Genomic DNA, 13574 nt, shown 5'->3' on the forward strand with positions numbered 1-13574 from the left:
CACCGTCGGCGGCGGGGGGCAGCAGCCCGGGGGGGGGGGCCCGGCGGGGGGGGGGTCCCAGCTCCCCCAGCCCGTTGGCGGCGTCGGCGGCCGGGTCGTTGAGGCTGTCGGCGGGGGCCAGGGCTTCCGTGGGGAGGTGGGGGGGCGCCGGGGGGGCGGGCGCGGGGGGGGCGGGCGCCGCCGGGGGGGCGCCGGGGGGGCGCCGGGGGGGGCGCCGGGGGGGGCCTCCTGCAGCTGCTGCTGCTGCACCAGGGCGGCCAGCTCCTGCTGAGTCAGCACGATGGGGATGGGCCCCCCCCGGCCCCTCGGGCCCCCTCGGCCCCCCCCCCAGGGCGCCCAGCTCCGGGGGGCCCCCCCCCGGGCTCCCCGCTCTCCAGGGGCTCCGCCGCGCCTGGGGGGGGAGGGGCGGCCGTCGGGGGGGGGGGCGGGGGCGCGCGGCACCCCCACACACCCCCCCCCGAACTGGTGCTGGGGGAGCGAGCGGGACACCCCGCCTGGGGGGGTCTCCCTGCATCGGGGGGGGTCCCACCCCCCCCCCGGGGTCCTCCAAACCCCTGGACTGGGGTCACCGAGACCACGGGACACCCCCCCCCCCCCCCCCATGGTCCGGGGACCCCCCAGGACTGAGCCCGACCCCCCGTGGGACCACCCCAAGCCCCCCCTATGGGAGCAGGACCCCCCTGACCTTGGGACCCCCAAGTCCCGTCCCCCCCCAACACCATGAGCCCCCCAAGCCCCCCCCGACACCAGGACCCCCATGACCACCCCCCATGGGACTGGGACCCCCCCTGACCTTGGGACCCCCCTGACCTCGGGACCCCCCTGACCTTGGGACCCCCCCTGACCTTGGGACCCCCGAGGCCCCCCCCCACAACACCACGACCCCCCCAAGCCCCCCCATGGCACAAGGAGCCCCCACGAGCAGAGACCAGCTGTGACTGTGGGTCCGAGCCCACTCCCCCATAGGACCGGGACCCCCCTGACCTTGAGACCCCCCTGACCTTGGGACCCCTGAGGCCCCCCCCCACAACACCACGACCCCCCCAAGCCCCCCCCCACGACACCAGGAGCCCCCATGACCACCCCCCACGGGACTGGGACCCCCACGAGCAGAGACCAGCTGTGACCGTGGGGCGGAGCCCACTCCCCCATAGGACCGGGACCCCCCTGACCTTGAGACCCCCATGACCTTGGGACCCCCGAGGCCCCCCCCCCACAACACCACGACCCCCCCATGACCACCCCCCACGGGACTGGGACCCCCACGAGCAGAGACCAGCTGTGACCATGGGTCTGAGCCCACTCCCCCATAGGACCGGGACCCCCCTGACCTTGAGACCCCCCTGACCTTGGGACCCCTGAGGCCCCCCCCACAACACCACGACCCCCCCAAGCCCCCCCCACGACACCAGGAGCCCCCACGAGCAGAGACCAGCTGTGACCGTGGGTCCGAGCCCACTCCCCCATAGGACCGGGACCCCCCTGACCTTGAGACCCCCATGACCTTGGGACCCCTGAGGCCCCCCCCGACACCAAGACCCCCCCAAGCCCCCCCCCACGACCCCCCCAACCCCCCCCCCATCCCCATCCCCCCCCCGCAAGCACAGAGCGGCCGCGAGCCCGGGCCCAAGCGCCGCCCCCCCCCGCCCCCCACCCCCCCCCCGCCCCCCCAGCGCCCCCCCCCGCCCCCCAGCGCCCCCCAGCCCCTCACCCATGACGGCCTGCTGGGCCGCCTGCAGCACGGCCTGGATGGCCAGAGCCTGCGCCTCCTCGGTGGCCGCCGCCGCCGCCGCCGCCTCGGCCGCCGCCGTCACCGCCAGCTCCTCGGGGGTCAGCCCCGTCACCACCAGCGCCGGGGGGGCCGCGCCCCCCCCCGCGCCCCCCAGCGGCGCCTCCGCCATCAGCTCGGGGGGCAGCGCCAGCGCCTCGGCCTCGCCGCCCCCGCCGCCGGGGGGCCCGGGGGGCCCGGGGGGCCCGGGGGGGCCGGGGGGCAGCACCACCACCGCCAGCGGCTCCGGGGAGGGGGCGGCGGTGGTGGGGGGGGGGGGTGGTGGTGGGGGGGGGGGGCGGTGGGGCGGCGGTGGGGGGCGGCGAGGGGGTGGCGGCGGAGGGGGCGGGGGTGGGATGGGGGTCTGCGGGAGCGGCGGTGGTGGGGGGGTCGGGGGGCGCCGGGGGGGGCTCCGTCAGCGATGAGATGCTCTGGGGGGGGGGGATGGAGACAAAGGGGGGGGGTGAGAGGAGGTTGGGGGGCAATGGCGGCCCCCCCCCGCCCCGTGCAAACAGCCCCCCAAAACCAGGGGTCCCCGATGCCCGCGGGGGTCCCCAAAGCTACCTCAGGGTCCCCCACGTCCTATCCCCCCCCACAGTGCCCCCCATAGAGCTTAATGCCCCCCCCCATGGAGCCCCTAAAGCCCCCATAGGGCGGTCAAACACCCCCACCCCAAGCCTTTATGTGCCCCCAAAGCCCCCCCAGCCCTTAATGCCCCCCCCCACCGTGTCCCCAAAGCCCCCCCGACACCCCCAAACCCCCCCACCGTGTCCCCAAAGCCCCCCGACACCCCCAAACCCCCCACCGTGTCCCCAAAGCCCCCGTGACACCCCGAACCCCCCCACCGTGTCCCCAAATCCCCCCCGACCCCCCCCACTGTGTCCCCAAAGCCCCCCCGACACCCCCAACCCCCCCCCACCGTGTCCCCAAAGCCCCCCCGACACCCCCAAACCCCCCCACCGTGTCCCCAAAGCCCCCCCGACAACCCCAAACCCCCCCCACCGTGTCCCCAAAGCCCCCCCGACACCCCCAAACCCCCCCACCGTGTCCCCAAAGCCCCCCCGACACCCCCAAACCCCCCCCACCGTGTCCCCAAAGCCCCCCGACACCCCCAAACCCCCCCACCGTGTCCCCAAAGCCCCCCGACCCCCCCTCACCGGCACGGCGGGCCCCGGCGCCGGCGTGGACTGGGTGACGGTGGTGACAGCGCGGGGCTGGGGGGTCCCGGTGACGCTGGGGCCGGGGCTGGGGGTGCCGGGGGGAGCCCCCTCGCCCGGGGGGGGCGGCTCCACCTCCCCCTGCCCGTTGGCAGCCGGCGGCGGGTCTGCGCGAGGAGGGGCGGGGGGTGAGCGGGGGGGTGACCCCGCGGCCCCCTCCCTGCGACCCCCCTCCCCACAGCCCCCTCGCAACATCCCCCCACAGCCCCCTCCCCACAGCCCCCTCCCCACTGCCCCCCCACATCCCCCTCCCCGTGACCCCCCTCCCCACAGCCCCCTCGCGACCCCCCCACAGCCCCCTCCCCGCAGCCCCCTCCCCACAGCCCCCTCCCCACTGCCCCCCCGCGGCCCCCTCCTCGCGACCCCCCTCCCCACAGCCCCCTCGCGACCCCCCCCACAGCCCCCTCCCCGCAGCCCCCTCCCCACTGCCCCCCTCCCCACAGCCCCCTCACAGTCCCCTCCCCACAGCCCCCCTCCTCACGACCCCCCTCCCCACAGCCCCCTCGCGACCCCCCCCACAGCCCCCTCCCCACAGCCCCCCCGCAGCCCCCCTCCCCACAGCCCCCCTCCTCGCAGCCCTCCCGCAGCCCCCCTCCCCACGACCCCCCTCCCCACAGCCCCCTTGCGACCCCCCCCACAGCCCCCCCCCCCCCACAGCCCCCCCCAGGGCCCCCTCCCCGCAGCCCCCTCCCCGCAGCCCCCTCCCCACGGCGTCACCTTGGTTGGCGCCCATGCTGGCGGTGACGGTGGTGGCCGTGTGGGTCGTCCCCGTCTCGTGGGTCTCGCAGGGGGGGTTGGAGCAGCCGTGGGGGGGCCGGGGGCTGGCGGGAGCCTCGGGGGGCGCCGGGGGGGCCCCCTCGGCCGGTGTCATGGTGGTGCCGGTGGCCGTCGTCTGGAGGGTCTCGCAGGGGGGGGATCCCTGCTCCGGCCCCCCGCTCGTGCCGGCCGTGGCCGTGGTGGCCGTGTTGGTCGTCCCCGTCTCGTGGGTCTCACAGGGGGGGTTGGCGCAGGGGCGGGACCCCCCCCCGGGCACGAGGGCGGCCGCCCCCGAGGCGGGGGGCTCGCGGGGGGGGTTGGGGCAGGGTCGCGCCGCCGCCGCCGCCGTGGTGGTGGTGGCCGTGTTGGTCGTCCCCGTCTCGTGGGTCTCGCAGGGGGGGTTGGCGCAGGGTCTCGCCCCCGCCGTGGTGGTCGCGGCCGGGTCGGGGGTCTCGCAGGGGGGGTTGGGGCAGGGTCTCGTCCCCGCGGCGGTCGTGGTGGTGGCCGTGTTGGTGGTGCCGGTCTCGTGGGTCTCGCAGGGGGGGTTGGCGCAGGGTCTCGCCGTCGCCGCCGCGGCCGGGTCAGGGGTCTCGCGGGGGGGGTTGGGGCAGGGTCTCGCCCCCGCGGCTGCCGTGGTGGTGGTGGCCGTGTTGGTCGTCCCCGTCTCGTGGGTCTCGCAGGGGGGGTTGGCGCAGGGCTGTGCCGCCGCGGCCGGGTCGGGGGTCTCACACGGGGGGTTGGCGCAGGGTCTCGCCCCCGCCGCAGCGGCCGGGTCGGGGGTCTCGCGGCGGGGGTTGGCGCAGGGTCTCGCCCCCGCGGCTGCCGTGGCGGTGGTGGCCGTGTGGGTCGTCCCCGTCTCGTGGGTCTCGCAGGGGGGGTTGGCGCAGGGCCTGGCCGCCGCCGCCTCGGGGGTCTCGCAGGGGGGGCCGCCGCAGGCGCGGCCGGGGGCTCCCCACGGCGCGGCGTCGGGGGCGCGGCGGCTCGGGCACGGCGGCTGCTTCTCCTCCCCGGCGGGGGTCTCCGCGGCGGGCCGGGGCGGGCAGGGCCGGGGTCCGCCGGGGGTCTCCCGGCACAGCCGCGGCGTCATGGTGGTGCCGGTGGCCGCCGTCTGGCGCGTGGGGCAAGGGGCGCCGGCGCGGAGGCGGGCGCCGGCCGCCGTGGCCGTGTTGGTGGTGCCGGTGTCGTGGGTCTCGCAGGGGGGGTTGGAGCAGACGCGGGCGCCGGGGGGCAGCGGGGCCGCCGCCTCGGGCCCCTCGCAGAGCAGCTGGAGCTGGGGGGCCGGCGGCGGCAGCCCCCCGCCGCCCACGTTGGCCACCAGGCTGGTGGTGGCCGTGTTGGTGGTGCCGGTCTCGTGGGTCTCGCAGGGGGGGTTGGAGCAGACCAGGGTGACGGTGCCGGCCCCCGCCTCGGCCTGGCCGGATTCGGGGAGGGGGCCGGCGGCCGCCGGCTGCTCCGTGGTGGGGGAGGCCAGGATGGAAACGGGGAGGTCGTGGACGGGCTGCGCCTCCACCCCGCTGGGCGTCGTGATCAGCGTCACCTGCGTGGGCTGGGACACGGGCTGCCGCCCCGCCGCGCGTCACCGGGGGGGCCGGGGACCCCCGCCGCGCGTCCCCGGGGGGGCTGGGGGGCCAGGGACCCACCCTGTGCATCGCCACGGGGGATGGGGACCCCCACCGCGCGTCCCCGGGGGGCTGGGGGGCCGGGGACCCCCCCTGTGCGTCCCCATGGGGGCCGGGGACCCCCCCTGTGCATCCCCATGGGGGCCGGGGACCCCCCCTGTGCATCGCCATGGGGGATGGGGACCCCCGCTGCATGTCCTCGGGGGGGCTGGGGGGCCGGGGACCCACCCTGTGCATCGCCATGGGGGATGGGGACCCCTGCCGCGCGTCACCGGGGGAGCTGGGGGGCCAGGGACCCCCCCCCCGTGCGTCACCATGGGGGATGGGGACCCCCACTGCGCGTCCCCGGGGGAGCTGGGGTGCCAGGGACCCACCCTGTGCATCGCCATGGGGGATGGGGACCCCTACCACACGTCGCTGGGGGGGCTGGGGACCCCCGCCGCGCGTCCCCGGGGGGGCTGGGGGGCCGGGGACCCACCCTGTGCATCGCCATGGGGGATGGGGACCCCCACCACACGTCGCTGGGGGGGCTGGGGACCCCTGCTGCGTGTCGCTGGGGGGGCTGGGGGGCCGGGGACCCCCCCTGTGCGTCCCCATGGGGGCCGGGGACCCCCGCTGCATGTCCCCGGGGGGGCTGGGGGGCCGGGGACCCACCCTGTGCATCGCCATGGGGGATGGGGACCCCCACCGCGCATCAGCAGGGGGGCTGGCGGGGGGCTGGGGACCCCTGCTGCGTGTCACTGGGTGGGTCAGGGGGCTGGGGACCCCCCCCGTGCACATCGCCAGGGGGCATGGGGGGCCGGGGACCACCCCTGTGCGTCACCGGGGGGGCTGGGGACCCCCACCGTGCATGGCTGGGGGAGATGAAGGACATGGGGACCCCCCCTGCTGTGCATCGCTGGCGGGGCTGGGGGTGCAGGGGACCCCTGCCACTTGTCACTGGGGGGGCTGGGGGGTCCAGGGACCCCCACCACACGTCACTGGGGGGGGCCTAGGGGGTGCAGGGACCCCCACCACGTGTCACCAGGGGGGGCTGGGGGGTCCTGCTCCTACATCCCCGGTGGCCAGTGGGTCCCCAGCGGTGGCCCGAGGGGTCCCGGGGGTGCCCAATGTGGGCCCAGGGGTGGCCCGAGGGGTCCCGGGGGTGGCCTCCAGCCGCGTCCCCCCCCCCAGTTTGAGCCCGCGTCCCCCCCAAATCCCCAGCCTACACCAAATGGGGAGGGGGGGGTGTGTCAAGGCGCTGGCGGGGCGCCGTGGGGTGCTGCTCCCGCGTGCCCGGGGGCCCGCGGGGGGGGTCCCGGGGGTCCCCGCGCTCACCTGCATGGTGATGGTGGGGGTGCCGAGCCCCCCGGCCGCCGTCATGGTGGTCTGGGCGGCCGAGACGGTGATGGCGGCGGGGTTGATGACCTGGCTCGAGAGCGTGGCGATGGTGCCCAGCGTGGTGATGGGGGGTGGCGAGCGAGGCCGTGGCGCTGTGGGCCCCCCGCCCCCGCCAGGCTGGTCGACACCGTCCCCGTCACCGTCCCCAGCGTGGTGACGCCTGCGGGGAGGGGGGGGGTGTTGGGGGGGGGCCGTGGGGTGGCGTGGGGGGCCGCCCCTGCTCCCCCGTGCTCCCCGTGACCCCCAGCGTGGCGACGCCTGCGGGGAGGGGGGTGTCAGGGGGGGCCGTGGGGTGGTGTGGGGGGCCATGGGGGGCCGTGGGGGGCCATGGGAGGCTGTGGGGGGCCACAGGGGGCTGTGGGGGGCCATGGGGGGGCAGCGTGGGGGGCCACCCCTGCTTACCCGTGGTCCCCTTGACCCCCAGCGTGGTGACGCCTGTGGGGAGGGGGGTGTCGGGGGGGGCCGTGGGGTGGTGTGTGGGGCCATGGGGGGCCGTGGGGCAGCGTGGGGGGCCATGAGAGGCTGTGGGGGGCCATGGAGGGGTGGCGTGGGGAGCCGCCCCTGCTCCCCCGTGCTCCCCGTGACCCCCAGCATGGCGACGCCTGCGGGGAGGGGGGTGTCGGGGGGGGGGGCCGTGGGGTGGCATGGGGCAGCATGGGGCGGCGTGGGGCAGCGTGGGGGGCCATGGGGCAGCGTGGGGGGCCATGGGGGGCCGCGGGGGGCCGCCCCTGCTCCCCCGTGCTCCCCGTGACCCCCAGCGTGGTGACGCCTGCGGGGAGGGGGGGGCCGTGGGGCGGTGTGGGGCGGCGTGGGGCGCCGTGGGGCGGCGCGGGGGGCCGCCCCTGCTTACCCGTGGTCCCCTTGACCACCAGCGTGGTGACGGTGGGCTTGACGGCCGAGACGGTGACGGGCGTCACCAGGCGCACGCCCCCCATGGGCACGGTGCGCAGGATGGTGCCCGGCTGCCCCGGGGCTCCCTTAAGGACCACCTGCGAAGGGCGGGGGGGCGTCAGCGGGGGGGGCCCCCCCCGGGGCGGCGGGGGAGGGGGGCTGGGGGGGCCCCGCGCCGCCCCCCCCTCCTCACCTGCGTCACGCCCTGCTGGCCGTGGCCCGTGGCCAGCTTGGGGACGGCGGTGATGATCTTGGCGGGGGTCCCGCTCCCCGACGTCATGACCTTGGTGGTGATGATGGTGATGGGCGACTTGATGCCGGGGCTGCTGGTGACGCCTGGGGAGGGGGCGCGGCGGCGTTAGGGGCGACCCCCCACCACCACCACCACCACCCCCACCTCCCCGCCAGCCCCGGCGCTCACCGGTGGCCCCCGACTGGGTGATGATGGCCGACATGGGGATGGTCTTGATGATGGTGGTGGTCCCGGGCTTGGTGGTGCTGGGGGAGACGCTGCTGATGCCCAGGATGGTGGGCTTGGCGCCCCCCGCCCCCGCCTGCGTCGTCGTCAGGATGGTGGTGGGCTTCCCGTCCCCCGACGTCACCAGCTTCAGGATGGTCCCCGCCGGCAGCGGGCCCTTGGTCTGCGTGTGGGGCGGGGGGGGGGGGTCAGCGGGGGCCGGGGGGGGTCTCGGGGGTCTCAGGGAGGGGACGGGGTCCTTAGGGGTGAGGGGGGGGTCTCGGGGAGGGGACGGGGTCCTTGGGGAGGGGACGGGGTCCTCGGGGGTGAGGGGGGGTCTCGGGGAGGGAAAGGGGCCCTTGCGGAGGGGACGGGGTCCTCGGGGGTGAGGGGGGGGGGCTTGGGGAGGGAAAGGGGTCCTCGGGGGTGAGGGGGGGGGCTTGGGGAGGGAAAGGGGTCCTTGGGGAGGGGACGGCGTCCTTGGGGTGAGGGGGGGGTCTCAGGGAGGGAAAGGGGTCCTTGGGGAGGGGACGGCGTCCTTGGGGTGAGGGGGGGGTCTCAGGGAGGGAAAGGGGCCCTTGGGGAGGGAAAGGGGTCCTCGGGGGTGAGGGGGGGGCTTGGGGAGGGGACGGGGTCCTCGGGGGTGAGGGGGGGTCTCAGGGAGGGGACGGGTTCCTCGGGGGTGAGGGGGGGTCTCGGGGAGGGGACGGGGTCCTCGGGGGTGTGGGGGGGTCTCAGGGGTTGGGGTGTCTCAGGGGGGTCTCAAGGGCCAAGGCAGGGTCTCAGGGTGGGGGGGTGGTGTCTCTGGGGGGTCTCAGGGGTGGGGGGGGTCTTTGGGGGGTCTCAGGGAGGGGACGGGGTCCTTAGGGGCGAGGGGAAGTCTTGGGGAGGGGACGGGGTCCTCGGGGGTGAGGGGGGGTCTCGGGGAGGGGACGGGGTCCTCGGGGGTGGGGGGGGGGTCTCGGGGAGGGAAAGGGGTCCTCGGGGGTGAGGGGGGGGTCTCGGGGAGGGGACGGGGTCCTCGGGGGTGGGGGGGGGGTCTCAGGGAGGGAAAGGGGTCCTTGAGGGTGAGGAAGGGTCTCGGGGAGGGGACGGCGTCCTTGGGGTGAGGGGGGGGTCTCAGGGAGGGGACGGGGTCCTTGGGGGTGAGGGGGGGTCTCGGGGAGGGGACGGGGTCCTTGGGGTGAGGGGGGGTCTCAGGGAGGGGACGGGGTCCTTGGGGGTGAGGGGGGGTCTCGGGGAGGGGACGGGGTCCTTGGGGTGAGGGGGGGTCTCAGGGAGGGGACGGGGTCCTTGGGGTGAGGGGGGGTCTCAGGGAGGGGATGGGGTCCTTGGGGGTGAGGGGGGGTCTCGGGGAGGGGACGGGGTCCTTGGGGGTGAGGGGGGGTCTCGGGGAGGGGTTGGTGCCTCGGGGGGGTCTCAGGGGCCAAGGTAGGGTCTCAGGGGTGGGGTGGGGGGCTCTCAGGGGTTGGGGCAGGCTCTTGGGGGGTCTCAGAGGTGGGGGTGCCTCGGGGGGGTCTCAGGGGCCAAGGCAGGGTCTCAGGGTGGGGGGGGGGGTCTCGGGGGGTCTCAGGGGTGGGGGGGTTCTCAGGGGGGTCTCAGGGGTGGGGGGGGGTCTCAGGGGGGTCTCAGGGATGGGGGCAGGGTCTCTAGGGGGTCTCAGGGGGGTCTCTGGGATGGGGGCGGGGTCTCTGGGGGGTCTCGGGGGGGGGTGTCTCCGGGGGGTCTCAGGGGTGGGGGCGGGGTCTCTGGGGGGTCTCAGGGGGGTCTCAGGGGTGGGGGGGGGTTCTCAGGGGGGTCTCAGGGGTGGGGGCAGGGTCTCAGGGGGGTCTCTGGGGTGGGGGGGGGTTCTCAGGGGGGTCTCAGGGTGGGGGGGGGTTCTCAGGGGGGTCTCAGGGGAGTCTCAGGGGTGGGGGGGGTTCTCAGGGGGGTCTCAGGGGTGGGGGGGGTTCTCAGGGGGGTCTCTGGGGTGGGGGGGGGTTCTCAGGGGGGTCTCAGGGTGGGGGGGGGGGTTCTCAGGGGGGTCTCAGGGTGGGGGGGGGGTCTCGGGGGGTCTCAGGGGTGGGGGGGGGTTCTCAGGGGGGTCTCAGGGGTGGGGGCAGGGTCTCAGGGGGGTCTCTGGGGTGGGGGGGGGTTCTCAGGGGGGTCTCAGGGTGGGGGGGGGTTCTCAGGGGGGTCTCAGGGGAGTCTCAGGGGTGGGGGGGGTTCTCAGGGGGTCTCAGGGGAGTCTCAGGGGTGGGGGGGTTCTCAGGGGGGTCTGAGGGATGGGGGCGGGGTCTCGGGGGGGTCTCTGGGGTGGGGGGGGTTCTCAGGGGGGTCTCAGGGTGGGGGGGGGGGTTCTCAGGGGGGTCTCAGGGGAGTCTCAGGGGTGGGGGGGGTTCTCAGGGGGGTCTCAGGGGTGGGGGGCAGGGTCCCAGGGGGGGTCTCTGGGGTGGGGGGCAGTGTCTCAGGGGGGTCTCTGGGGGGTCTCAGGGGGGGTCTCAGGGGTGGGGGCGGGGTCTCAGGGGGGGTCTCAGGGTGGGGGCGGGGTCTCAGGGGGGTCTCAGGGGTGGGGGGGGTCCCCGGGGGGTCCCCGGGGCGCACCTGGATGATCTGGGTGACGGGGGCCGGAGGACGCCTGCCCTGGTGACGGCCGACGTCTGCACGGGCTTGGTCTGCACCACCGACATCACCTTGCCCAGGTTGGAGATCTGGGGGGCTCGGGGGGCTCAGGGGGGGGCTCGGGGGGGGCTCGGGGGGCCGCGACCCCCCCCGGGACCCCGAACGGTGCGCTGAGGGGCCCGGCGCCCCCCGGGACCCCCAAACCCGGGGTGTTTATGGGCCTGGTGCCCCCCGGGACCCCCAAACCCGGGGTGTTTATGGGCCTGGTGCCCCCCCGGGACCCCCAAACCCGGGGTGTTTATGGGTCTGGTGCCCCCCGGGACCCCCAAACCCGGGGTGTTCCTGCACCCGGCACCCCCCAGGACCCCCAAACCCGGGGTGTTTATGGGCCTGGTGCCCCCCGGGACCCCCAAACCCGGGGTGTTTATGGGTCTGGCACCCCCCGGGACCCCCAAACCCGGGGTGTTCCTGCACCCGGCGCCCCCCAGGACCCCCAAACCCGGGGTGTTTATGGGTCTGGCACCCCCTGGGACCCCCCAAACCCGGGGGTGTTTCCAGGCCCCGGCCGCCCCTGCAGCCCGCCGGCACCCCCGAAGGCCGTGCGGGGGGCTGCCCCCACGGGGGGGGTGTGTGTGGGGGGGTCTCGCTCACCAGGGCGCTCCCCCCGGGCACGGAGATGGGGCTCTTGACGAGGGTGATGGTCTTGGTGACGCCGCCCACCACGGTGGTCATCACCTGCGCCTGCTGGGCCACCGTCACCGTCCCCGACTTGTGGACGGTGATGATGGGGCGCGTGGGGGCGTTGGTGGCGGGGGCCGCCCCCCCCGCCGTGCCCACCTGCGCCGCCGCCGTCTTCAGCATGCGGGTGGCCGGGTTGCTCACCTGGGGGCGGGGGGCGGCGTTGGGGGGGGGGTCTGGGACACGGGGGGGGCGCTGGGACACCGGGGGGGGGGGCTGGGATACCGGGGGAGGGGGCTGGGACGTGGTGGGGGGGGGCTGGCATAGGGGGGAGGGGGGCTGGGACACCAGGGGAGGGGGCTGGGATAGGGGGAAGGGGGGCTGGGACGCTGGGGGAGGGGGGCGTGATGGGGGAGGGGGGGTCTGGGACACGGGTGGGGGGCTGGGATGGGGGGAGGGGGGGTCTGGGACACGGGTGGGGGGCTGGGACACCGGGGAGGGGGCTGAGATGCTGGGGGAGGGGGGGTCTGGGACACGGGTGGGGGGCTGGGATGGGGGATGGGGGGGTCTGGGACACGGGTGGGGGGCTGGGACACCGGGGAGGGGGCTGAGATGCTGGGGGAGGGGGGGGGTCTGGGACACGGGTCGGGGGCTGGGATGGGGGGAGGGGAGCTGGGACGCTGGGGGAGGGGGGCTGGATGGGGGAGGGGGGGTCTGGGACACCGTGGGGGGGCAGGGATGGGAAAGAGGGGGGTGGGACGCTGGCGATGGGGGGCTGGGATGGGGGAGAGAGGGAGCTGGGACGGGGGTGGGGGTCTGGGACGCCCAAGGGGGGGTAGGGGAGTGGTTGGGACGCTGGGTGGGGGAGGGGTGGGGGTCTGGGACATCGCTGATGGGGGAAGGGGAGGTCTGGCATGCTGGGGATGGTGGGAAGGGGTCTGGGATGTGTGGGGAGGGGGGGGCTGGCACACTGGGGAGTGGGGGGTCCCGGGGAGGGGGGGGTCTGGGATGCTGGGGAGGGGGTCGGTCCCGGGGAGGGGGTCTGGGATGCCAGGGAGGGGGGGGGTCCTGGGGAGGGGGTCTGGGACGCCAGGGAGGGGGGGGGTCCGGGATGCTGGGGGGTGGGGGGAGGGTCCTGGGGAGGGGGTCTGGGACACCGGGGAGGGGCAGGGGGTCCGGGACACCGGGGGAGGGGCGGGGGGTCCCGGGGAGGGGGTCTGGGACGCCAGGAACTGGGACACCGGGGAGGGGGGGGGTCCGGGATGCTGGGGGGGGGGGGGGGCGTCCTGGGGAGGGGGTCTGGGACACTGGGGAGGGGGTCTGGGACACCGGGGAGGGGGGACAGGGGTCTGGCACACTGGGGGGGGATGGTCAGGCATACCAGGGGGGTGGGGACACGTGGGGGTCCCGGCCCACCCGGGGGGGGTCGGGGGTCCGCGTACCATGACGGGGGACGAGGCCACCTTGACGGCGGCCGGCAGCGCGGCGGTGCCGGGGGTCACGGGGTGGGGTGGGGGGGGATGTGGGGGTCCCAGCCCACCCCGGGGGGGGTCGGGGGGGGGTCGGGGGTCCGCGTACCATGACGGGGGACGAGGCCACCTTGACGGCGGCCGGCAGCGCGGCGGTGCCGGGGGTCACGGCCACCGTCTTGACGATGGTGGCGCCGGGGGGGACGCCCAGCACGGCGGGGGCGGAGGCCGGCGGGATCTTCTGCGTGGCCGCGGCCGCCGCCGCCAGCGCCGCCATGCCGCTCATCTGGGGGCTGCTGCCCAGCACCTGCGGGCCGCGCCGTGAGGGGCGCCCCGGGACCCCCGGCCTCGCCCACGGCACCCCCGGGACCCCCGGCCTCGCCCACGGCTCCCCCGGCCTCGCCCACAGCTCCCCCGGGACCCCCGGCCTCGCCCACGGCTCCCACGGCCTCGCCCATGGCTCCCCCCGCACCCACAGCCTTGCCCATGGCACCCCCGGCCTCACCCCCGGCACCCACGGCCTCACCCACGGCTCCCCCGGCCTCGCCCACGGCTCCCACGGCCTCGCCCACGGCTCCCACGGGACCCCCGGCCTCGCCCACGGCTCCCACGGCCTTGCCCATGGTTCCCCCGGGACCCCCAGCCTCACCCCCAGCACCCCCAGCCTCACCCATGGTTCCCCCAGGACCCCCAGCCTCACCCCCGGCACCCCCAGCCTCGCCCACGGCTCCCACGGCC

General features: G+C 77.3%; 1 protein-coding gene across 1 annotated transcript; it reads right to left on the reverse strand.

Annotated features, from left to right (window-relative positions):
- Positions 1-4: 4 nt before the first annotated feature.
- LOC135311214 (host cell factor 1-like) lies at positions 5-13357 on the reverse strand (the record flags this gene model as incomplete). The annotated part of the gene is given in 14 exon segments (XM_064440347.1): positions 5-144; positions 147-391; positions 1712-2199; positions 2926-3092; positions 3703-5299; positions 6678-6812; positions 6815-6900; positions 7591-7729; positions 7825-7967; positions 8053-8272; positions 10672-10710; positions 10713-10778; positions 11341-11571; positions 12946-13357. Coding segments are annotated over 14 exon segments (4108 nt in total), but the record flags the coding sequence as incomplete, so codon positions are not given.
- Between the last annotated feature and the right edge of the window lie 217 nt (positions 13358-13574).

Source organism: Phalacrocorax carbo, unplaced genomic scaffold (assembly GCF_963921805.1).
Source record: "Phalacrocorax carbo unplaced genomic scaffold, bPhaCar2.1 SCAFFOLD_454, whole genome shotgun sequence".
Taxonomy (NCBI): domain Eukaryota; kingdom Metazoa; phylum Chordata; class Aves; order Suliformes; family Phalacrocoracidae; genus Phalacrocorax; species Phalacrocorax carbo.